This window comes from Nomascus leucogenys, chromosome 7b, assembly GCF_006542625.1.
Source record: "Nomascus leucogenys isolate Asia chromosome 7b, Asia_NLE_v1, whole genome shotgun sequence".
In the NCBI taxonomy this organism is placed as follows: domain Eukaryota; kingdom Metazoa; phylum Chordata; class Mammalia; order Primates; family Hylobatidae; genus Nomascus; species Nomascus leucogenys.
The window spans coordinates 90,322,427-90,349,122 of NC_044387.1; the positions used below are offsets into that span (position 1 = coordinate 90,322,427).

General features: G+C 41.4%; 1 protein-coding gene across 1 annotated transcript in view; it reads right to left on the reverse strand.

Moving 5' to 3' along the window:
• Nucleotides 1-262: 262 nt before the first annotated feature.
• The window catches only part of MFAP3L (microfibril associated protein 3 like), a 40,060-nt gene continuing 13,626 nt past the window's right edge, over nucleotides 263-26,696 (reverse strand). The window contains exons 2-3 of the mRNA XM_030816327.1: nucleotides 19,514-19,944; nucleotides 263-5,980 (exon numbers count right to left, since the gene is read on the reverse strand). Of these exons, the coding sequence (XP_030672187.1) occupies nucleotides 5,049-5,980; nucleotides 19,514-19,811 (1,230 nt within the window). The 5' untranslated portion in view covers nucleotides 19,812-19,944 and the 3' untranslated portion in view covers nucleotides 263-5,048. The remainder of the gene's footprint in view (nucleotides 5,981-19,513; nucleotides 19,945-26,696) is intronic.

Sequence of the window (26,696 nt, forward strand, 5' to 3'; positions counted from 1 at the left end):
GCAAGCTCAGTGTGATGTGCTAAAAATTATTTCTTGATATAGATTAAAATTGATTGCTATAAGATTTGTCAGGACAGAGTTAGGCTTCTGTAGTGGGACGAAATTATGCAGGTTTTAGATACAAATTACTTCATTTTTCTCTTTTCCCAAGAAATGCTGCAGATGCAACGGGTAGGGGTAAGAACGGACTGCAGGTTTTATACCACTGGAAAGAATGAGTCAAGCCACAGTTACACACCCTTCAGGTGGGACACGACACACATTCCACACAGCTGTGCAAACCCTTTATTAAAGCATCAATCAAAATACAGGATGGATCACACGGTTTTCTGTTTTTGCTACTGTAATACCAACTTATATGAGTCATTTGTTTACATCTTTATTTTTAAAAGTGAACATTTTACAGTTCACAAAATCACCAGATTGACATTTCTGTTGAGACATTTTTCCATTTTCCAATTTTAACAAAGGACATCCAGAACTACTGAAATACAACAAACGAAACCTAAATGCAAGCATCTTCCTTGACTCTCACTGTTAGCAGCTCTATGGTGTCTGAGATATACATTTGGAGGCTATTTTATTGGCTAAATAAAAACAATTTATGCCAGAATATTCTTAGAACTATTTACTTTCTATTTTTACATTCTCTACTTCAATTTTGATTGTAGTATTCTTAGTATTAGCCTCTTTATAAATTCCATCTCTAAAAAATCTGTTAAAGATCATTGTCATCCTCATATGATATCTTCGTGAATAAAAGATAAATGCTCAGTCCTTTGGAAAATATAATAAGCAATTGTTTTATTTGATTTTTCCCCCACAATTGATTTGTGTAACCCAAACCTGGTTGATCAATGAAGAAACCCTAAAAATGTCATTAGGAAAATAAACTGTGTTATTTACTGAAGGATTTTTTAAAATGACCAGTATCTTGATGCTCAAAATATGTGAAAATACAATGAGATTTGGTAGATATTTTAAGAGTATGAATAACTTGGTTTAAAAACCAAGAATAGAAACATTTATGGAATTACTCAATGCCAAAGGGTATGTGAAGAGCGGTAAAGGAAAGTTATCTGAACAATGCTGAGAAAACAGGGTATCTGAAATGTAAGGTAAATGCTCCGTTTTGGTACCAAATGAAACACTGAAAGGAAATCCCCAGTTAAAAGAACCAGTGACTGCCACTGAAGAGTTTTAGCACTGATCAACCCTGTATTTCCTAGGGCAGAATAAAAGGTATCTGGTTTGCCTTTCTAAACCATTTCTTCCAGTGGCTGGAATTGGTGTTTCTACAGTCAAGTTAATTAGTGTCGGCTGCACAGGGCTTAGAGCGTGCTGTTCAAAACATGCAAATGTCCTTTGTACCTGATTTTCTTCATGTGCTAAAGAGCTGAGCAGATCCTAGATCACCAGTAAATAAAGATCCAAGCATCAGACTTGAAACATCTTATCAGTCCATTAAAATAATTTACATAGCCATAGTTAAATTCATCCAGTCTTTCCATCACATTGCTTTCTTGTTATCTCACATTTGCCCCTCAAAACAAAGTTTAGACAACATAGACTGGTGCAATTAAAAATGAAACAAACAATAAAAACAGATAAAAGAGGAAAGGGGAATTCCAGAACTCCATTGTGTGAGATGTCAGGTCTTTCAGCCTTAGTTGTGAAAAAGGAATGCTCATAAGCGTCCAAGACAAATCATTCTGGACATAATGACACAGCACAATAATGCTTGGGATGGATGAGACATTCAGAGATTTTTAGAGCGATTTCTATAAGTTATATATCACATGTATCACATTTGGTTCCTAGAGATTTTAGTCAAGTATTAGTATTTCTTTTTGCTAAGTATGGTATACAAAAAGATGAGGATAGTAGATGTGCCCTAAAGATATGAAAATATAATATATAAAACAAAACCATTATAAATTACATAGATTTTTCCATATAAAATTGTTTTCCCCATTTAGAATAAATACCATCCAAGTTTACAGATCATCTAAGTGAATTAAATATACACACATACGTGAATCATTTTCAGAATTTCAAGAAAAACATTGCTAGAGATATGACCAGGATGACTCAGAAGCCAGAAATTGATTTTACAAATGACTACATATGACCCAAAGGACGAGGCTTTGGATTTAGTGTGAAGCTTTTAAAACTGCCCAAATGAGTCCAATGTGCACGAATGTGTACACACACACGTTCAGTCACACTCGCATGAATTTCTATGAAGCTGAACAGTTCACTTTATCTTTGAAAAATCAGCTGAAAGTCATGAGGTCTTCTGCATCTCATATTCTAGCAGGAGGGCCTCTCTTATTTCATAAAGAAGCTGTAGGATGGATAGGAAGAGTGTAGCATTTTTGGAAGGAGAAATTCCCATTTTTAAGTCAACCTCCCTTTGTCAGCTATTATCAAAACCGAGAGCATTATGACACCTTAAAGAGGGAGAAAGTTTTGAAAATCTACATAAGCTCTCCCCACTGCAGTCTAAAGCAGCGAAACCAATCAGGAAACATTCTTTGGCCGCATATTTCTGCTCTTGCTCCACTGAAAATCTGCCCACTTTTAGTTTATTATCACTATTCAATGTCTAGGTGGAATGGATGCCTTCTCCTTTCCATGTGGAAACCTACACACGGGTTTGGGTGGAATGACAACTGAATAGAATGGAGCAACATTCATACAGTATCACAAAATGAACTTAAGTCCTCTGTTGTGGCTTTGGGCATATAAACCCATGGTAAAGAGTTTGTGGACCTCCATGACAACTGGAAAATTTTTACATTCTAAGACGTGGTGTTAAAACTTTTCTGCAACCCAAAAACATACAATGCTAGTCCAGAAAACCCAACAGGAGTCATAATTTCTCCTGATTTCTCACTGCTCATTTCTTTATGTGACTGCTCAAAGCACTTCTAACCAGAAGTCAACAGTCCTTTTCAAGAGATGTCTGATCAAACTCCATGACTAGTCCTATCACCTTCCACAACAGTTATCTATAAATAAACAAATCAACGCTAGGTTTAAAACCAAGCCCACTGCTCTCAATTACAGAGCCAGATAATGTTTGTTGTAAAGTTTGGATGGCAAAAGCATCCAACTTCATGGACCCATTTTTTGCTTGTCTCATGCAACGGGGGCTGGTTATCCTGGAAGACTGCACACTTTCTGTGAACTATAAATGTTTCAACTAGAAGGGATCCTGTAGACCCTCGAGTACTACCTGCATATTTTACAGATGAAAAAGATTAAACCCCAGAGAGAGGAAGGGAGTTGTCCAAGGTCACCTCCTCAGATGGTGACAGAGTGAGGACTAAACATCTGGGTCTGCTCTCATCACCAATGTGATTCATGCAATCTTGGACATCATAACCCCATTACCTGATGTGGCCAAGGCCCCTATGAGTTTATTAAGGTTACTGTCTCCTTTGCTTATAAGGGAAAATTAAGTAAAACCACTCATTCTCACTAATATTAAATCTTAATTCCAGATGTGGTGCTAATGGTTTTTTTGGAAGGAGAAGATCCACGATTTGTTTAAAATGCTATGATTTCTCAAAACCAACATTCTTATTTAAGTAATGCAGCATGAAAATGTTAGGTGGACTGAGAGATGAAAGCAAAAATCTTTAAAGTGATTGTGAAAAGGAGCAAGGATGTGAATATTGGTTTGGTTCTGTGAGACAGTTGACACCATTTCAACGGTGCTCAGAGCTCATGTCATCTGCCCCTTCTACAGATAAGGGACCTGAGGCCCAGACTTGTCCAAAGCCAGGCAGCTGGTTATTGGCACAGTGGGTATTAAGCCTTTGGATGACTAATTTTGTCTTCTTTCCATAACATCATGCACCTCACATATAACCACTTTCTTGCAGGACTGAATAATTATTCAACAGTTTTGGCATAACATTTGATGGCACAGTTCCCTTTGCTATTACCCTAACCTTTCGCTCTCCCCTTTAAGGACAACCAGTCAGCTATGCAGTTCACAAAAGTGGACCTGGTTATATGTCATCCAACAGCATATGGTCCCTGCAAGCCTGTTTGAAAGCCAATATTCTATAACCTACAGGAATCCACTGAATCCGATGACTTTGGAAGCAATACATTTTCCAGGTAAAGAATCAGTCTTTATTTGGAGGATGATGTAACTTAAACAGTGACTTTCATGGGTGGTGTAGGTATATTTAACCTTTTACAATCTCCCTCTACATCTCAGCTGAGCTCACCAAAAGGCTCACTGAATCAGACAGGTAAACACATTTTTGACTATTAAAGTGCTATTCCGGGGCAAAGTTTTTCTCAGTTTCGTTTAACAGCAGCTTCATTGGAAACAAACAAAAAAAACAATCTATGAAAATAGGCCTGGGGAATGAAAAAAAAAAAAAAAAAACAAGCCTCATAACTACTTTGGAACATGACAAATGTAATGTGACTTGTAGATATCAGCCCTGGTACTGGTGACTGATACCAAAGTCTCTGAGGTACGTGTTCTAGGGAAAAATAAGGACAAAAATGGCAATGAGGACTAAACCAAAAAGAACAATTAGTATTAATAACAATGACCCCATTATAAAGGAACAGCAAAATTAAAACTGAGAAGAAAGTGCAAAAAACCCACGTACGTGCATTTGCTATTGTAGCAGACCTATACTTTTTAAAAGGAAAAGCAATGCAGGGTGCATTGGACAGGGTTCTTGAACTCAGAATATCTTACAGTGGTGTACTCTTTGCCAAGAAGGCATCACCAATTAAGGTATCTGGCAGAGATCAGCCTCTAAAACTCATTATCACATAGACACCTTCTGTCTGATATCAATTCTGCACCCTGATGTTTCTCGCATCCTTTTCTACTGGGGAAATTCCAGTCCCATTCACTGCAGGCAGGTGTTTCTCCTTTTAAAGTGGCATCACTCCTACCTAAGGGATGAGAGTCTCCTGGTAAGGCTTAGCGGCAAGTGCGTACTACATCTGTATTACAAGGAGCAGCCCCTGATTTTCTTGATATGCATAGCTTTTTGGGGTTGGTATTAGACATGGCTTTCGTAAATAATGCAGGTGTTTTTGTCATGTGTCACTGCTGGCTCTGTGGCTTCCAGGTAAGCTGGCGTCAGTGCCTTATCTGGTACCTCAACAGGTGTTGGCTCTTCAGATGTTAGCTCGGTGGACGTGACATCGGTAGAAGGCTCTGCAGTTTCGGGGGAATGTTCAGCCGACAGTTCTGTCTCCTCTACATCTTTGACTTCAAACTGTCCACCCTCTTGGTCATCTGCATGCTCTTTTTTGGACTGCGGGTGAACTGACACCTTGATGGCGATTTGCTGAGGTTGCTCGTGCAGCGATGAGGCGTCCGAGTCAGCGGCGGGGGAGTCGCTCCGCTTCAGAGAGTTGGGGATTGTGTAGACCTCATCCCTGTGTGCGGCCTCCTGACCCTCTGGAGTATGCCTCACAAAATTCTGCCCCTGCTCCTCCAGCCCAACCACCTCCATAATCTCCTCCATGATAGTCCTGCAGTTCATAATGAGAGGTGGCAGAGGCACGCTCCTGGCAAGCTCTTCGATGTAGCGGGCGAACTCCATGGTTTTGAACTGGGTGACTTTGGCAAGCTCTAGAGTTTTGGCGGAGGTGATGATGGGGATGCGCTTGGCGATCTCGAATGCCTTCTGCAGCTTCTCTGCACCTTCGGTCCTAAAGAACTCATTGATGGCCTTCTCGGTCTTCTTTAGGTGGCTGCTCATCATGCACAGGCGGGTGATATTGAGGACCATGACGATGGTGAAGGCCACCAGGCACACAACCATGTAGTAGACACCCATGTCTCCAGAGGTGAAGATGACGCGCAAGGTCACCGTGTTGTTCACGGTGCCGTAGATGTTAGAAGCCACGCATGTGTATTTACCTCGGTCTGAGAAGGATACCTTGGTGATGTTCAGCAGGCCACTGTCGTGCATTTGCCATTTTCCTGTCAGAAGGGAGAGAAGAGAATTCAGCCAAGGACACAGAGTTCCCATGACTACAAACTGATGCGTTTCTAAGAACATCTACTACTATGAACATCGACTTCACGTGCTTACTATGCGGCAGGCAGTGACACGCATCAGCTCATTTAATCCTCACGGCAACTCTGCAAGGTGGCCCCTGACGCTGCCTCTGTTTTACAGGATGAGGAAACTGAGGCACAGTCAGATTAGACAACATTCCCAAGGGCACCGGCTTGGAAGCCATAGAACTGGAAGATGAACTTGAGTTCCAGAGGCTGCACTCTTAACTACCAAACCATATTGTCTAACTCCACATCCTAGTGAAAAATGAGAGAAACGATCTGGAAAACACTGTGCTCGTATCGAAGAGTTCCTTAACTTTAAAAGCAACTGATTCTCTAACCTGCCAGTGAGCATGCCTCTATTGAATATATGTTCACTGGGGAGGTTAATGGAATTAAATTGTTTACCTGAGTTTCTCAGATTTAAGATTGAAGTCATCCTTGTATGATCTCAGTTAATTAAAACATAATTTGTGTCATTCATTTGGAGACTCCACAGTCAATTATCTATACCATTTAAAGTTACAAGTTAACAATGTGAGTATTCAGAGGCTGGATATGAATTCATAACAATTTGTTTTAGCCTTGCAAATAAATTACAGACCCATCAAGTTGAAAATAAGCTTGACATGAAGGAGAGAACACATATCGATAATAAATGTGAGTTTTCTTACCCCCACCACCCTCTCTGGAAAGGATCTAGCATCGCCTCAGGAATGATATTTTGAATTCAGTGAAACACTTTGGTTTGAATTTAGCCTGCCCATCTACCTGCAGGTCAAAGACCCCTGTGAAACATGATACTAGATATGGCTTCAGGGTGTTAGGTCTGAGCCCTTCTGAAACCCTACTACCTCCCTGGACTGTCCCATAGAGCAAATGAAGATCCCAGTTAGGCTTTTGGGGAGTTCTAAGGAACAGGCAGATATTTCTCCATAAAAACATTCTAATTCCCGGAGCCGACTACAGAAACCTCTCCTGAGAGCTGGGGCAACTGAACGCAGAGTTTCCTTTTAAGTATCTATTATTGCACTGTATAGTATTTGTTTGCTCTCCTTATGATAGTGAGTTTTAATTCTAATAGAAAGCCTGGTATTTCCCGAAAGCAATTTTTTGTTGTTGTTGTTGTTAATACAGGGTTCCAGTGGACTACGGAATAAGGCAACACAGGGCCTGTTTTCCCGCAGTGTCCTCTGCTCCAAGGAACTTTCTTGAGGAAGCTGGACGTGTCAGTGAGGTACCTCCTGGGGTTCTACAGTTCCTCCTGCCGAATGGCCAGGGCGAATCCGGTGGGAGCCTCTCGGTGGATGCTGTCACATGACTGTGCCTTCTGAAAGAACATCTGTGAAGAGCAGTTTCTGGTGTCCCTGAGTAACCCTTTTCTAACAATTCAGCCAGTGTATTTCCTCCAAGAGTAGAAAACACTGGCTTGGAGAATCTAGTGAATTTTCAGCTTCTTGTGAATGTGTATGAACAAACCAACCTACTTGGTCTGTGAAATTCTCGCTAATTCAGATGGGACATGGGCAAGGCTTCTAACACTTTCATCCCATGAACATAAATTTTGATATTTAAGCTGCAGATTTATTCAAATATACAATGACCTGAGGCCAGGAAAGTTACCTTGTCAATTTATTTTCTTATAATTTGCATGTCTCATAAAAGTAGACTGCAGCAGGCATGGACAAAAACAGAACAAAACTCTAACTGATTGAAAGCTTATTCCATTGAGGAGATGTTGGGTTCTAGAGACTTATAGGCTATGCTTGTAGTTTCTCATATTTACCTTCCTTTTGTTGGAAAATATAGCAGAAAATAGAGTGGAGGAGGGTGAGAAGGTGAGGTTATTTGTGTGAAGAATGGTTAGGATCAGTTTGTTTACCTCCTCCCCATCTGTACCACTTTTTGGAACAATTATCTATAAATATAAGGATAAACTAGTCTGAACCTGGGTACAGAAGAAGAGAACACTAACAAGACAGGCATCTGATGGTAATATCAACAGCTTTTTCCCCAAACCTAAGTAACAACTTTAGTGATCATTATGTTCTAATTGTTAACAGAAAAATAAAATGTGAAAATACTAGTTACAACATCCCAATGCTTTCCTCTATTGAATATTTAAAAATGTTTCTGAACGTGAACTCTGAGTTTTCAGATATGCTTTTAATTGTCTATTGATATGTATTTATCTAATCTACAACCAAGTAGTTCAATTCGGACAACTACTTTAGACACTTCAAACATTTCTTGTGACATTGTTAAAAGGGGCATAGCTTGGAATCAAATGTAGTCTAATTAGGTGATATGTGTGGTTCGTTTTGAGCAAATCTGTGAGATGTCTAACAGATAAATTATTACTTAGGAGTATATTCAGATTCTTAGCCCAGCACACTGGGTCCACAGACTAATGGTTTTCATTTTCATATACTTTATCCAATATTTAATTTTATTTGTTCTGAAAGTTTGAAGGCCAGTCATGTATCTGTGAAGTGATATATTGACTATAAACCATGACAAATGTGAGTGCATATATTATAATCCTAAAGCGGCTGGGTTATTACCTATAGCATGAGCTGTAACAATCTAGTTAAAGGAAGGAGATCATCACAGCTCTCTCTGCCAGCAACTTCCTGTTTCCAATGGAGGACAAGGATACCAAAATGTCTCTTTCGTTTTCAGTCCATTACTATATTCCTCTGGAAACAATCATCATCTTTATTTTATGGGTTAAGGTAATGTTAATGTCACTTAGAATTCTGGGTGAGATATGGTAAAATGAGTATGTGACTTGGATTAAAACATACTATTACCAGACCACAAAGCGAGTCCAAGTCTTTGGAAGCCAACACAGTTCTAAGACTACCATAGAAGAGAACTAACGTCCTGCAGCCTCCAAGGTTGTGTACGTCTGTATTCCCCTACCCCCTTTTTTGTAAAGGCCAATATATTAATTCGTTCTGGGAACCAAGACTCCAAGTATTTCCTCTCAGCCTCAGCCTGCCCTTCCATTAGTGAAAAATAAAGATTTCTGCACATTCTACTGCCACATACAGCTCTGAAAACTAAAGATGGTGCAAATTCTGTTTGGAGGCTCCTCCCACATCAGCTTTGGGCGCATGCTCAAGAAGAATCTCCATCCACACGGCAGTTGTCCAGACAGGAACATCTTGAAAACGTTCTTGCTGCTGCACGTTACCATTCGCATCAGTCTATAAATGCCTGGCCCTGCATCTCATCCTAGAAGCGTTCCGACTTCAGCTGCCAGAAAGTTATACAAACACCCACGGTGACTATCACAGATCTTCGGTGCTTTACACACGAAGTGGGGATACACAGTACAGTCCCCATGTATTTTAAACTGTAACTGAGTGGGAATGTCAAGCTTATACACTGAATGTTCATGAAGCTGCATCACTTCAGCACAAATAAAACCCAAAATGTCAGCAGCAGATGCCAAGTCAGTTCTACATGCAATGATTTTGGAGGAAACAACAGAGGCAGCCATCTCGCCATGACCTTCTGAATAGAAAAGACTCTCACGCTCTTCCTGCACTTGGGCTCAGTTACACACTTCCTGTTCCTTGTGCAGACTGTAGCCCTGCCACTCCCGACCCCTGGCCTTGAAATACCCTTCCTCCATCCCCTCTCTCTCCGCTCCTATTCTGGAAAGTGATGCACACCTAAGGCTTTAGGCAAAAATGCTCACACACGCCGCAGGACAAAGGCTGCTGCATCTCACGTCTCCTGGAGACTAGAAATTGCCAGGGACCTGTCACAGTCTTCCCCAAGAAACTCCAGGCACAAGAGTTAAATGTGAAAATCTCCTAGAGGTAGGTAACAGTGTTGTGGTGACAGTCTCTCCTTTGCAAAGACAAAAGCTGGCAGATGTTGTTTCTGAGTTGTACTGCAGGGCATGGGTTATGCCACACAACAAAGCTGACATTTGTAGAAGGGCAGTGAGGTTTTTTTATCTTGTTCACTAATTCAGTCAACAAATGTCATTGAGCAAACTGTGTACCAGGATCCATGCTAGATGATGGGAATACAAAGATGAGTTAGACATGACCCGACTGCAATAAAATATCCAGTTCCAAGAGAAAAACAGACTCAGAGACACAACCATAGCATGATGTGGTAAGTATAATGGCATCTGGGAGGGACTGAAGGGGACAGAGAGCAAGGGCTTCCTAGAGGAGGCCACTGCTAAGCCAGATCCGCTGGCACAGGTAGGGAGAGGAATGGGAGTAAAAGACAAAGAACTTTTGAGGTCACAGGGAACACATGAGCACAAGAGAGAACACTGTGAGCCGCTGGAGCTGACCACTAGAAAACTGAGAAGGGCTCAGATGGAGGAAGGCAGGGCCGGATTACAGGAGGACCCCCAAATGTGCAAGAGCTTTATATCTATCCCGCAGGAGAACGGGAGCCCCGCCTGCTTCACGACCTCATTTACATGACTTTTTCCCTGACAGGTTTGCCTTACTGTATTTCTTAGAGGGGCCACAGGACCTTCCCTCATGCTCCCTCTCTGCCTGCAAGGCCTTCTTCCTCCCCACCCTAAGTCCCAGCCTCACACATTTAGCCCAGTTAAGACCCCATCCTCAAGTCTTGCTCCATTTCCCAATAAAGCCTTCTGTGAACTCTGATTAAATCAGTGGAGGAAACTTGAAAGTCCAGAAGCAGATGCAGCCAAGCGTGAGAAGTTTAAAGATGAAGACCAGAGCATCTCAAATTGTTGGGGGGGTGGGGGGAAGACTACTGGGATAGATGACTGTTCATCTGCAAGAAAATAAAGGCAAATTCCTAATTTATGTGATACATAAAAATAAATTCCAACTACTCTGAAGATCTAAATGTAAAATTAGAAGTATAAAATTAATAGAGGATATAAAATATTTTTATAACCTTGAAATAGGAAGTGCTTTTTAAGCATTTCAAGCACCTCAGAAGCTGCAAAGGAAAACACCAGTGGATCAGATTTCCCCTAAATTAACTTTTTTCAATATAAAATACACCATATTAAAGTTAAAAGCAAATGATGGGCCAGGAGAAAATTCTAGAATGTTTGACAGACAAATGCTTAATGACTCTAAAACATAATGAACAGCTATAAATCAAGCAAGTCAAGACAAACCCGAAAGAAAAAATGGGAAAAGGCTATGAACAGATCATTGGCAAAAACAAGAAATGTGAATGGTGTCTATGTGTAGAAAATCACTAAGATGTAAATTATGATTACATTTATAGAGATTACAGTCATTTTTAAAACAACTTTTTCATCTTTCAGGTTGCCAGAATAAAGGGGAGTCGCTAGCGACATTGCCAGCAGTGGAAAGTGACGGCTGCCTGGCTGGGTAGGTGTGAGGGGCAGGCCCGGTAGCTCACGGCCCTTCTATCACACACAACTCACCGCAGCCTGGATGGCCAACTCCTGCCCAGCTCGGCCTTCTTTCGTTAATTCTTTTTTTTTTTTTTTTTTTGAGATGGAGTCTTGCTCTTTCACCCAGGCTGGAGTGCAGTGGCACGATCTTGGCTCACTGCTAGCTCCGCCTCCCGGGTTCACGCCATTCTCCTGCCTCAGCCTCTCCGAGTAGCTGGGACTACAGGCGCCCGCCACCACGCCCGGCTAATTTTTTTTTGTATTTTTAGTAGAGACGGGGTTTCACCGTGGTCTCGATCTCCTGACCTCCTGATCCACCCGCCTCGGCCTCCCAAAGTGCTGGGATTACAAGCGTGAGCCACTCTGCCCGGCCCTTTTTTTTTTTTTTAATGTTGCTGAGAATGTAGGGTAAGGGACACTCCCATGCACTGCAGGTAGTCATCAGGCTGGTAACACTGTTGGAAGGTTGATTTGATCACAACTTAAAATGAAGGTAGCCTATGACCCACTCTTAGACTTCTTGAAATTCTTTAAATCAGGCAAGCCTAGGTTGACTGGAAAAACAGTAATGATGTAAACCAACCAAGGTAATAAAAAAAAAAAATCTTTTTAAGAACAGTGTTTCTTCCCAGGGACATAGTTCAGAGCTTTCCTCCCCAGCTCACTTTCTCTGGGAGAAGCCATAACCGTGCTGGGTTCCACACCGGGAAGGCAACTGACCTGGGACCACGGTGCTCGCCGTGGTGGCATGCCCACGTGGTATGGCCCAATGTCTCCTCAATAGGACAGTGCCAGGTAGCCCATCTGGCAATGAGAGAACAGATCAATAGCATCCTATGGTTACAATTAAACCTGTAAACAGCAAGAGATTCTATGGTACAGGGGTGACTGTGACTTAGTGTGAAACCAACATACGACAACATCAGAACTAACGTCCACACAAACAACTTCTGAGCAAATTATTGCTGTACGGCAAGGGGCAGCAATGAGCAATGCATTCTGAACTGAAGACTCACAGGGAAAGTGAGAGCACAACCTCCACAGATACTGTAATCACAGCTTTTCTCCAAACACCACTTCTACCGAAACCTTCAATCTTTCCAGGTTTACCTTAGGATCACTGAGCGTTAAAAATTAACATTTTCAACTTGAGAAAGCTGACTGAAAAAAAATAAAGCTCTTAAAATTTCCAATCCTTTTATGAATGCGTGTGTGTAAACAGTGACGGACGTATGGTTTGTCTATATTCCCAATGAGTGGTATAAACAGATTAAAACTGTATTAACGATCCTGTTTAGACACTTTGGCTCTTAAGCCTCACACACCCATGCTTTTCCAGGAGAAGAATTAAATCTGCCAAAACAAGTATGTTAGTTTCTTGAAACTAACTTAAAAATATTCAGATAGTGAGAGTTCCAGTAAATGTTTATGCAAACAATAAATGAAATACAACATTCATTCAAACGAGGACTGCGTAGAATCAGCACCCTTCAAAGAAGCACAAAATGTGTGCATATGTGTTTGTATCTATAAATGTGGCACATATTTTGTGAAATATAGGCTACTGAAGAGAAAGGATTCATGCCTTTTTACCAAACATAATTGAAAGCAAATTTAGCACTGCATGGCTGCACCTGTTACAAGGCTTCTGCAGAAAATGACAGCTCCTTGAAGCCACTGCAGCATCAGGTTATGAATCCCAGAAGCTGCAAGTGCTCTTGTGCCTCCCCAACCCCACCCACAACCCTCCCAAGAGACCTCTTCATTCAGAGAGGACTAGGGCAGCTCTAACAAGCTATTTCTTACATCATGTAGAGTGAAGGTGGCCTGGGATAATATAGGCTCAGCTAAGCTTTCAACTCAGGAAGGTGGGGATGGAAGGATTTTGCTGTTCAGAACCTGTAGTTCTGTTCTACTTCAAGGTACTAATATCTGAAAAGAACCTACTGTCTTTTTATTTCCTGGAAAAGGAAACATCTGTTCCTCTAGCTAATTTGATCTGGTAATCTTAATTTTTAAAGAAGTGCCAAGCATGTAATTCCATAAAACATGGAATCATAATACATGGGCTCATAATAGTCTTTTCTAGAGAGTAGCTACAGGTGGTCCTCCAAAATAACAGCACCCTACACTTAGTTCACATTAATCACTTCCATTTTGGGAATCTTGGCTGTCATCCATATCTGAGATGGATCTGGAAGGGTCTTTTCACTGCTAAGACTAAAGCTATCTGGGCTCACATCCCAAGTGGAGCACAACTCACTGAAGAAACACACAAATGGTGGTTACCAGGTTGGCACTTGATATGGCTCAATTCAGAAAATTAACCTTTAGTAACGTAAATTAAACTGCTTCTAGGGGATCTACTTTGGAATGATTCTTTAGTTAGCCAAGGGGTTGCTCCTTCGGGTTACAACAGGGTTTCTCAATTCAGGTACTACTGACATTTGGGGCTGGATAATTATTTATTGTAGGGGTCTGTACTGTGCAATGTAGGCTGTTTAGCAGCACCTCTGGCCTCTACCCACTTGAAGCCAGGAGCACAACCAGCCTGACCCCACTGGTTATGACAACCAAAAATGTCTCCAGACTTGGCCACGTGTCCTCTGTGGAGAAAACAGTTTCCAGCTGAGAACTACGGGGTTAGGCAAATGCAAAATTCATCTGGTGCATAATACTTTGTAATTTCCACATACACTGCTTTCTTCCAAGGTAGAAGCACATTAGATATCAAAGGGCCCTTTGTACGCAGAAGTGATGCACCAGGAAAGGAGGCCTCTGATGAGAAGAGAATCCCAAACTCACTGTCATAGCAGTCAGGACATTATTTTGAAATTTCAAATAACATTTAAGGGATAGGAATTTCTTTTGCATTTACTGAGTTTTGGAAAGGTTGAGAACTTGAGAGAGAGAATATTAAATTACCCAGAAAACTCTTTCTTTACAAAACACACTATATTAAGAAACAGGGATTTTTAGCAATTGAAATCTATTATTGTGATGATATAGTATAATATTAACAATAATAATAGCAGTGCCACTTACTGAGAGCTTCCTATATTCCAGGTACCTCTGCTAAGCATTTAAGACTCACAATCCCACTTGTAGTAAAAAAGGATTATCTCTATTTTACAGACAAGAAAACCGTGGTTAAGTCAAAGAACTTCCTTAAAGACTATATAGGGTGATTCTTCTGAATTTCCAATCATATATTCATAAATTACATATTTTCCAATAATATGTACATATGTTCACAAATCATAAATTGTGATGGGTACCATTTGATGTTTTGTTTTTGAGATAGGATCTTGCTATTGCCCAGGCTGGAACGCAGTATTGTGATCAAGGCTCACTGCAGCCCCAAACTCCCAGGCTCATGCAATCGTCCCACCTCAGCCTCCCCAGTAGCAGGGACTACAGGTATGTGCCACCAAGCCCTGCTAACATTTTTTTTTCCATAGAGACAGGGTCTCACTATGTTGCCCACGCTGATCTTGAATTCCTGGGCTCAAGTGACCCTCCTATCTTGGCCTCCCAAAGTGCTGGGATTATAGCCATGAGCCACTGCACATGGCCTTGATGAGTGTTTTAAAATTCAAGTATTTAATATACTAAACAAGAATTCAGTATAACAGGTTAATACACCACTTCACAGTGATCTTAGAGGTAAAAGATAATTTACATTTAATGTGTGGACACCGACCTATTGATATATAAATATTAAGTAGGGAGGTGATAACTACAGTCTTATCACTGGCTGACACAGCTTGTCATGGTCCCTTGCAGAACTAGTTAAAAGGCATATTCAATCTATTCAAAGAAACCTGCAAAAGTAGAGGGATAAAAACAATAAAGCAAAGTAAACTAGAGGCAAAATTTATAATGAATTCCATAGCACTATAGTAGCAGTTGTGACAATTGTGGACTCAGTGCTTAATTGTTTTTGGCGACCAGACACTACAAGAGTACAGAAAACAAATCCACAGGAAAAGTAAAAAACCTAACTTAATGGAAGAATTTCAAACTTAATCTCTAACAAACCCAGACATTTTTACAAGGGCTGAAACCAGCTGACTTTCTTGAAACCCATGTTACTTACCTCAGAGAGGTGCTAATGTTAATGTAAATGGTTTAAAGTCACAGTAAGAAGCAACAGTGAAAACACGTTGGATAATTAGTGCCTGAAATAGTTAGGACTTAATTGCTGGCTACTATACATTTCTACTCACTTCTAGCAAAAGGAAAACTGAAAACAGTATATTTTGTGGCCATCTGTGGTTATTCATGTTGTCTGCTTTATGGTGGGTGGACCACCCCAAACAGGTTCTTTGCTGAACTACAAAAACAAAAGTCTTCCAGATAGAGATCACACATTAGCCTCTTCTGATCCTGTGGAATTGAAGTGACAGCACCAGGCAAGCAAAGCAAACCAGCTGCTGCTCCTGCCAATGACAGGAAATAGCCCCATTCTCTCTGGGCCTGGAGGGACTGGCATGAATAACAGCTTTCTCACCTTTTCAGCAGAAACAAGACATGAAATTGCTCCTTTCCAGGCTAATCACAAAGTGAATGGCAGTGTGCTCCTTGAGTGACTCACCGACGATTTTGAACGCCTTTTTGTGCACGTGCATGCCATGTACACACACACGTTCCGGCACAAATCCTAACACTGTCTGACCTTGCTATCGGTAGTGAGGATGCCTTTTCCATCTAGAAATTCTTCTCATATTCACTGAGTCTGGGTGAGAGGCTCTTCAACATTTTTCACCTTACAGGAACCTAAAGGATGATGTGGTGGGGCACAGAGGGAGAATGAATACCCGCTGGCCACACTCTGGTTGTGTCATACCCTCTGGTTTCACCTGGTTTCTCATGTGTATACATGAGGATTAATAACCCTTCACTGTAGGGCTTATTATAAGGATTAGAAATAATATATGTCACTTGGTGCAGGGACTTAGTAAATGGCAGCAGTTGTTAATGAAAATTATAATTTTGTTAGTTTGGTTCTAACAGTAGTCTTAGTGTACCTAGGTAAGGTTCTAGGATATTAGTATCATTTTTCTTTTTTCTTTTTTTTTGTTTTTTTTCAGACAGAGTCTTGCTCTGTCACCAGACTCGAGTACACTGGCGTGATCTCAGCTCACTGCAACCTCCGCCTCCCAGGTTCAAGCGATTCTCCTGCCTCAGCCTCCTGAGTAGCTGGGATTACAGACATGCGCCGCCACGCCCAGCTAATGTCTGTATTTTTAGCAGAGGCGGGGTTTCACCATGTTGGCCAGGATGGTCTCAATCTCCTGACCTTGTGATCCACCCACTTGGCCTAGTATTTTTCATACTATATTCAATCACCTCTTTGTTGAGTTATTTAAAAAAAGAAAAAAAACACCACTCCCCTATAAACTTCTAGCCTATTGGCCTGAAAATGGAAATCTATGTCCATGTTATAATATGGACATTTCCCCCATCAAAAATAAAAAGTTAAAGACTATGAGCTTACCAATAGGCCATTCCAGCTCTCAGATTCTGATATTTTATATGCAAGAATCTCTCATTTCTGTTGTTTTCTGTGTATTGCTTGGTTGTTAGGTACACTGCTTTGTATATTATCCCATGTTGCTTATGCTCTGAAATTACCATCATGCATTGTAATTACAAAAGCTGAGCTGGAACATCAAGTACTAGTATCACGCGTTCTTTTTAAAACTTGAGAGTTTTAAAGAGATTTAAAATAGCTAACTGATTTATCAACAAGGCTGCTGGCTACAACCAGAGTGCTGAATTCTGATGGAGCAGTTCTCTGTGGCAAAGGCTTTTGACTGGTGACCACTAGCTTGGGATCTACTGACAGGCTACTACTACAGTCCATCTTAGCACCCACAAACAAAAGAAAATGGAGCCAAATATAACTACCAACTAGTTCAATGCCCTCAATACACTGATGAAGGAGGCACGGTGCAGAGTCAGCTTGCCAACGCTGATCAGCAGTTACAAGGGCCTTTTCGCTGAAGCAGTAAGATACTACACTTTGGGATAATCCTCAAAATGTTGGAACTGAAATTCAGGCCCCAGCACTATGCTGTTCCCACAGTTCTCTTCCTCTCTAGGACTGAGGAGTTCAGTGCCCCAACCCAGCTCTTTAATACCCAGAGATAACCTTTGCTTCAGGGTCCACGTAAAAGGGAGATCCAGGTCTGGGGTCTTTCTTCCCTTTGATTCAGTCACCCTGGGTTCCCTAGCGATGGCTCAGCCCTGCAGAAAGACCTGCTAAGGTACCTGGCCTGCAGTGTCTTTGTTACCATGGCTATTGCCCTCCATTCACAAGTGTGACATCACTGCCTTCTGACTTGTCCTGGAGGAAGCGGCTGTAGGAACCAAAACCAGTGTGGGCTAGGGGTTGTGTTCCCTCATCTTTCCACTGTCAGTAGTAAAGGTTCTTGTCATGGCCACTTTTTAAAACTGAGACAGAGTCTCACTCTGTCGCCCAGGCTGTAGTGCAGTGGCGTGATCTTTGCTCACTGTAACCCCCGCCTCCTGGGTTCAAGAGATTATTCTGCCTCAGCCTCCTGAGTAGCTGGAATTACAGGCACGTGTCACCATGCCCGGCTAATTTTTCTATTTTTAGTAGAGATGGGGTTTTACCATGTTGGCCAGGCTGGTCTCAAACTCTGGATCTCAGATGATCTGCCCACCTTGGCCTCCCAAAGTGCTGGGATTACAGGCCTAGTCATAGCCACTTAGTAACAGCAGGACTTTGGGCAAATTTCAGTAAATGGGCATTTGAACTGTAACGTCTCCAAGGTGCCTTCTAATTTAACTTTGCTATGGTCCCACAATTCCTCTTGGTGGGTAAAAACTCGACTCTCCTAGGTTAAACACGATTCATAATATATAATATTTTGACTTAAAGGAAGAAGCGTTATAATGCTCTACAACCTTGACTGGCTAACCAAAAGCAATGTAAGTGACAGCACTACAGCAAACCCCACATCCTGGCCAATTAGATGGCTAGCAGCCTTAACCATTCGGAACACAGCTGTGAACCAGAAGTAGGCAACTGCAAGAAAACTCCATTCACTTAGCTCTAAGGAGATACACAGCATTAGCCTCTATTCTTTTTTCAGGGCAATTAAGATAAAATGAGGGAAAGAGATTTAAAATGTAGGTTTTCCTGGAGCAGAAACTCTTCTGGGGATTGCTCATTGGTTAAAGAATTGTGGAACAGGAGGGCAATGTGAATGGAAGAAACTAATAAGCTGCTACTTCAGAACAATGGTCTTTTCACTCCCCCACCCCAACCCCTCTACTTCACACAGTAAATGCCTAGGAAAGCAGATTAACTCCTTCTGGTCAATCTGACCAGGCTTGGGTTTTCAGACAATTACTTCTCGCATCTAAAACAAGAAATGCACTGATTCCCGAAGACCCAATCCTCTCTCTGGCTAGTCTTTTCCGGAGTGAGGTGATTCACACTTTTTGGTCAGAAATGTATTTATTAAAAACCAAGCAGTCTCCTGTTGCCCCACATCCTTCCTTGTTATTGCATCCTCCCCTCCCTCCCTGCCTCAGCCTAGAAACTGCAGCCAGGTCTCCAGGAATCCTGACCAGTGGCTGAGACTTGCACTGAGGTTTCTTTTCAGAAGTGTGGTCTTTAAATCCACGGCCAGTGAATTAAATGGACATTTAATGATAAACAACGGCTATATTGTTTATTCCAGCCATCTCCATGAAAGAAAACAAAACTCCCTTAAAAATTGAATATATTATTTAGGAAAATCCATTTTACATTTGTCTCTATAATGTATTGGATGTATTATATTACAAAATTCCAAGAAGCCTTTTAAGAGACTTCTGTGTTTGTTCTTTGTCTTCTGTGTCAATGAGTGAAAAAAATGAATTAATTGCTTCTTTGAATCCTTAAGGATATATATTCTCTCTCCTGCCTTAGAAAAACAAGACAAGATGAGATCTTTAAATCATTTGCACGAGAAGAACTAACATCACGGGTGCTGGCTCCAAAGCTCCTGTTTATATTTTATTATGACATTTGATACAACTTTAAAGCCTACCTCCTCCTCTCTCCTTCTCATCCTCTTCTTCTTTCAGCAGCTTGCCAATGGAATTATACCACTTGAACTGTGGGTCAGGGATGCCATAAACACTACAATTAATCAAGGCACTGTTCCCTTCCTTGACTATGATATGGTCAGTTCTGGCAATGATTACGGGCACAGAGCCCAAGACCACGTTAGTGCCATTTAAAGTGCTGTTAGTCACACTCTTAGCGGTGGCTAGAGTGGATACTAGGATTAAAAAGGGCACAGAAGGTAGAAAGCACACAGTCAGATGGCTCTTCAATCGATCCATCTTCTTTGCTTGCTCTGTAAGGCAATAGAGAGATGGTTTGCCAACCGAATCTTCTATCAGACAACACACTGTTCACAGCAGGTCATGGGACAAACCTGTCCTGGGTCCATAGAGTTGGTACTTGAGCAAGAACCTGTTTTTAAGAAAACAAAAATATATATACATAAACATTAGCATTCATCCATTCAAAACACTATAAAACGTTAGCAATGCAGCTAAAATACAAACATCTACATACTTTTTTTTTTTTTGAGACGGAGTCTCACTCTGTCGCCCAGGCTGGAGTGCAGTGGTGCGATCTCAGCTCACTGCAACCTCCACCTCCTAGGTTTAAGCGATTCTCCTGCCTCAGCCTCCCAAGTAGCTGGGATTACAGGCGCCCACCAACACGTCTGGCTAATTTTTGTATTTTTAGTAGAGATGAGGTTTCACCGTGTTGGCCAGGCTGGTCTCGAACTCCTGACCTCAGGTGATCTACCCACCTCAGCCTCTCAAAGTGCTGGGATTACAGGCATGAGCCACTGCACCCGGCCAAACCTACATACTTTTTAAACAAAACACAACCATAAGATGCTCAGGATGTGAATTATATTTTTTACAGAAATCATAGTTTTGTTTTTTGCTATCAAAACATATAGTTTTTATACGAACAAATATATTTCTTATATTAAATTTATATATTACTTCATAGAGCTCAAAAATGGATTCAGGCTGCTTTCATTTACCATGACAAGCTCTCTTTCCTCCACATTACCTGTCTTCATTGTGGAGGACCTAATTGTTCACCTGGGTATTCCTTAACCTCTTCTCTCCCAGTAAACGTGACTTCCAGTCTATGTCACTGGTCACAGCTTGGGCTCTGCCAGCATTTGGAAGGACTGCATCAGAATCACTCTGGCATTCTCCTAACTCCCCATTACAGCTTCCAGAATGCTCCTTACTGTCTCATTCAACTTCCCATGCTCCTCTGAGCTCCACCTCATCTAGCGCTCTCTGCTCTGTGTTACCGTTACTTATGGGCTCCAGGTCACTCATGTACACCCTGGTTTCAATCTCATCTGCCTCCCACAGGCTGGGGAACATCACCAGACATTACGCTTGGCTGCACTTCTATGTCCAAAGATCTAACCTTCACCTAGTCCTCTATCCTCCATTTCATTCTAATCCTACAGCCATGCCTTCTTCAAAGGCAGAAGTTATTATTTCAATTCTGCCTACAACAACACTGAAGGGGTATCTGGTGATGATAAATTAGCTTCAGATCATATTTTTTTCAGTAGGAAATAAAAGAGTTTTGTTTTGCCATAGATTTCCATAAACCCCACTAAACTGGAGTGCTTTCCTGCCCTAGGAAGCCAACACATGACGCCACCAGCCGAAACCCTGTGGTGAAGGGAGATAGCACAGACTGCAATGGCATGATAGACACCCTGCCATGACTTTGCAAATGTCTTTCTTTACTTGGCTAAACTTGTGGTTTCCTTTGTGGTTGGAAAGCTGACCTATTCAATACAGAATAGCTGTGAAGAGCATGGCCTCAGCTTTAAGAGAGACCAGGCCAGGATTCTGGACATAACCAACTTCGCTGGCTGTGTGTTTTGGGCAAGTACAAGACAATTATAAGGATTCATAATCAAATGTATATGAAACACCTATGTACTGTTGCCCTGATAAACAAGAATTATTAGCAAAACATATAAAGCATCATTTATTGAAATTATGCTTTTCGAATCTATTTTTATGTCTTCTAAAAGCCAGACCCTGAGTTTTGTTTAAAACGTTATTATAAATTATAAATAATAATAAATGACTTTCAGCATCGGGTCCTTTGCAGGGGCTCAAGTCTGAGGATGCATGAGCTGCCCCCTTAGGTGTATTCTGTGGTGAGTATGTTGAGGGAAGGGGTTGGGTCACTCATTATTGACTCCCTGGTGCCCGAGCCATAGCAGATGCCTGGCTAAATACCACGGGGGAGAATCAGAGACAAGACAGGTTGGGAGATGGGTTCTAATAAATATGGGTGGTAAATATAACTCTTCCCTCCAATTAAAGAGAATGCCACAAATGGAAAATCAAACTGAATTTTAAAGTGTGTATCTCAAGAGCTGTTTTCAAACAGAGGCTCTCCACATTTGGCTTTCTACTTTCAAACACATTGTGCTAGCAGAGTCAAGAGAAGGGGATACTGCTGTGCTATTATATTTTAATAATGTCAGTAGGTGCTTTGGGCTAAAAACACAGCAACTATTCTGAAACGGAATCCAGTTCCCTTAGAGACCTTATGAGATACAGAAGCAGAGACTTTCATTTTATGCAAGGATTTCAGTTAGCAAAACGTTTTCCCTCTTCCTCATTTTTACTCCCATCCTCTCCCATCTGGAAAAACTACTAAGGTACAGAAGACATAATGCATCATTTACAGGTTGTTTGAATCAAAGCGTTTTACTCTAAAATTCTGTGAAAACTGATTCAAAGTAAGCACTGAATTAACACTAACGATTTAATAGTTTTAGTAAGAATTTACTCTCAATTTACTCTTTCACTTCAGATTTTTCAAAAGGTATTTATTATGTGCCGGGCACACTGCCAGGATTTAGGGGATGGGAAGTGCCACAAAGCTCAATAAAGCACAGACCATGTCCACTCACAGTCTAGTAGGGGAAAGACATAGAGATAACTTCAGTATGTTCTTTAGGTGCTACAGGCTTGGAGTTGGGTAGGAAGGAGGGGCACTGAACAGCTTGGGTTGACTGCGCATCCAGCATCCAGGCCCTCTTCTGCCTTTCCTTTCTGCGAGTCCCATGGCTCACAGGGTAGAAACTTCTAGTCCTTCTCATCACCCCATGGCATGTGCACCTACCAAACTTGACAGTGCTTCCTGGTGTATGATCTTGCACTTTTCTGTTTTGAGTAAATTCCTTCTCGATTATAAGGAGAGCTCCTGGATAGCAAAAACTTGCACATACAGTTCAGTAGGATTTTCTTATTGCTAGGCACCCATAATCATGTTTACACACTTGCTGTATGAAGCCATGCTTATATGGAATCCAATGGCAATTATTTAAGAACAAATTACAATGTGTTGCCTGAACAACATAAGATATCACGTGACTCTGGATGCTGGCAAAATATTCTGCAAATGTACTTTTTCAGCTTGTTGGATTAGGATCTTACAGACAGCACCATGAAAAGTTTAGTTGAGCTGGACATGGTGGCTCACACCTGTAATCCTAGCACTTTGGGAGGCTGAGGCAGGTGGATCACGAGGTCAGGAGTTCGAGACCAGCCTGACCAATATGGTGAAACCTGGTTTCTACTAAAAATACAAAAATTAGCCGGGCGTGGTGGTATGCTCCTGTAGTCCCAGCTACTCGAGAGGCTGGGGCAGGAGAATCACTTGAACCCGGGAGGCAGATGTTGCACTGAGCCGAGATGGCATCACTGCACTCAAGCCTGGGCGACAGAGCAAGATGCTGTCTCCAAAAAAAAAAAAAAAAAAAAAAGTTTAGCTGATAACAATCTAACATTGTGAAAGACGTTTGAGCCAGCAAAGAGTAAAATAACAGTCTAACATTGTGAAAGGGATTTGAGCCAGCAAAGAGTAAACCCTAAGTACTATAATCCAGCAGCTTAAAATGCAGTCCTTCAAAACACAAGAACAAAGACCACAGCTTTCAAAACCAGGGCTTAACAAAAGCTACAATGGACAAGTTGTTAAACCTCATAATCTTTGGGAAAACTTTGATAGACTACTTTATTTTCTATAAATAGAACAAAAGAGAAATATTTAGCAAATATCAAATGTTCTTTATTTTGACCCCTTCCCTACCTCCCAGCCATTGTATTTTATCTAAAAATGTTTAATAAAATGCTTTGTTTAGTCCTATTTCTTCTTTTTCCACCTATAATCAATAAGACTGTTGCCCATGTATTTCTGGAGCTAGAAGGAAAAGGACCTCTTGTGTAAGGGGTGTTCTGTACTAAATGAATATTATTGTTTTTTCTTGACAGAGTCAATTTGGGTATTGCTCCAACTACTCTGATGAATAATTTGTAGAGTGATACAACTGGATTTTGTTGCAACACCTACTGAGAGTTACCCTGATTTTAATTTGCGTGGGAATGATGCCACAGGCACATAAGCTACCTTCTGGATGAAAACTCATTCTTCATAGGGTTATACTCATGAAGCATGGAGAGGGAAGCCCAATTTCATATGAATTGGAAAGTGGCACTAAGTACTCAATAAGACATGAATGCTAACTTTTCAAAACTGGTAGTCAACTCAAGCCATTTCAGTTATGAATATGTTTTTGCCACTTCCTTTCCCATATATCATAATGAATTAAAAATATCCATGTTTTTTAAACAAAAATTAAAAATATTTTCTGCGACTAAAAAAAAAAGAGAACAAAATTCTCATTGGCCTATTCTATCCCACCTAACATCTTTCAGGATCAGCACAGAGTCTCTTGAACAGCATGGGTCTGAACCACTCAGTCCACTTATATGCAGGTTTTTTGTTTTTTTTTTTAACAGAAGTTACACTGAGTGTGCCTGCCTCTCCTTCCCCCTCTTCCACATCTACCACCTATGAGACAGCAAGACCAGCTCCTCCCCCTCCTCCTCAGTCTACTCAACTTGAAGATGGCGAGGCTGAAGATATTTACTATGATCCACTTCCCCTTAGTGAACGGCAAATGTATTTTCTCCTTCTTAAGATTTTAATAACAGTCTTTTCTCTAGCTTACTTTATTGTAGCAATATGGTATATAATACACATAGCATACAAAATACGTGTTAATAAGCTGTTCATGTCATCAGAAAGGCTTCTGGTCAACAACTGGCTATTAGTAGTTAAGTTCTGGGGAGTCAAAAATTATACACAGATTTCCCACTGCATGGGGGGGGTGGGTGCCCCTAACCCATGTTGTTCAAGCATCAACTATACTGAATTTTAGGTAATTAGGGTGATCTCTGAATATAAACTATGGTGATATGGTTTGGCTGTGTTCCCACTCAAATCTCACCTTGAATTGTAATAAACCCCATGTGTCAAGGGTGGGGCCAAGTGGAGATAATTAAATCATGGGGGTGGTTTCCACCATATTGTTTTTGTGGTAGTAAGTCTCATGAGATCTAATGGTTTTATAAATGGGAGTTTTCCTGCACAAGCTCTTTTCTTGCCTGCCGCCGTGTAAGACATGCCTTTGCTTCTCCTTTGCCTTCCACCATGATTGTGAGGCCTCCCCAGCCATGTGGAACTGTAAATAAATTAGACTTCTTTGCTTTATAAATTACCCAGTCTCAGGTATGTCTTTATTAGCAGCATGAAAACAAACGGATGCATATGGGAATCTAAAGTCAAGGGCCAAGAAATCTGTGGAACAAGAATGTTCCTTTAGCAATTACTGCAGTCCAGAGTCAAATCATTTAAGTGATACAGCAGTTAAGTCTTATCTCAATGTCCAAAGTCCTATTACAGAGATTCATTCTGCCCTTTATTGCCCTTTCTTGTCCATGTTCTAGAGTCTATTTCTGTACAGAGATTCTTGATGCCTTTCATCACACAAAGGTAACACCTAATTCAGATGGCAAGATAATCACAGGAAAGTATGAAAGGGCATTGCTTTTAGGTTACTTTTAGAAGCATCTAAAGGGGATCAGTTCAATCCAAATCGATATGCATCATCTGAGAAATGACCTGTGCTGGGCGCACTGCCAGGGGTTGAGGCACACAGATGTGAGAATCAGGCCTTTCCCCTCTTGTCAGAATCTGACAGGGGACACAGGAACATAAATTGACAGTTACAGGACAGTGTGACAGCTGCCCATCACAGGGTGTTGAAGATCCACTGGGGCACCAGACAAGAGATCGAAGTATTAATAGTTTGGATGAGCCAGGAAGAATTTTCTGGAAGTGATTCTTTAAAGAAGTACCCAAGTGGACCAGGGGAGAGAAGTTGACCCAAAAGAGGAATAGAATATTGAAAGAAACGGTGATTACAGAGAACCTGGGGAGATGTCTGTAATTAGGCACTGATGGCCAGGTGGTGTGTGCAAGAACAGAGGAGGGGGAAGTAGGCTGGAAAGGCAGGCTGGCCTAGAAAATGACCAGATAGTATGCAATGCCGAGGATGGGGGCACTCACAGGTTTTGAAAAGAAGTGACAGGGCTAGTTCTGTGTTTACAAAGATCAGCTTGATCCTCTTATGGCTGCGATGTAGAGCTGGCTAGGAGACTAGTATTATACAATATCCAGGAAGGAAATGAACAGGGGCCTGAAACAAAAGCAGTGGGGAAGGAATGAAGTGGGCAGATGCAAAGAGGTACAGGAATTAGAATGTACAGAATGACTATCTGATAGCAGGTTGAAGTAGTAAAAGACCTCCTGACCAGTGGCACCTATGATTATACAGACAGCTCTTAGGAAGGAAGTGTCTCATTTACTAAAAACCAATGGCTGGCACTGTCAGTGGAATACACAAATTAAGAAATTCAACAAACCACTCCCTTGGGCAGCACTCTGCACTCTGCTGCCACTCTTGGATGAGGGCCTGTCTGCTAGCAGTGACCTGGCAGAGTACATGGTCGCTCCCGCCTGGGTTCCTCACTCTTCCTCCTAGCTTCACCATTTCCTCTCTCTGTAGCCCTGGTTGATGGAGGGTGTTGTGATGACAAGCCACAGTCATGACATTTACATATAAAAACTCACAAATTAAGAGCTATACAGCAGCACACCATGAGAAGAATTAGAGCCTGTCTTTTTAAAGTAGTTGGCCCTTAGGAGGAAAATGAGACTCAGGAGAGACCTCATGGCATTCTTGGTACAACACACACTTATTAATTGTGTAGTGTTAGGATAATTTCCAGCTACTTAATGGG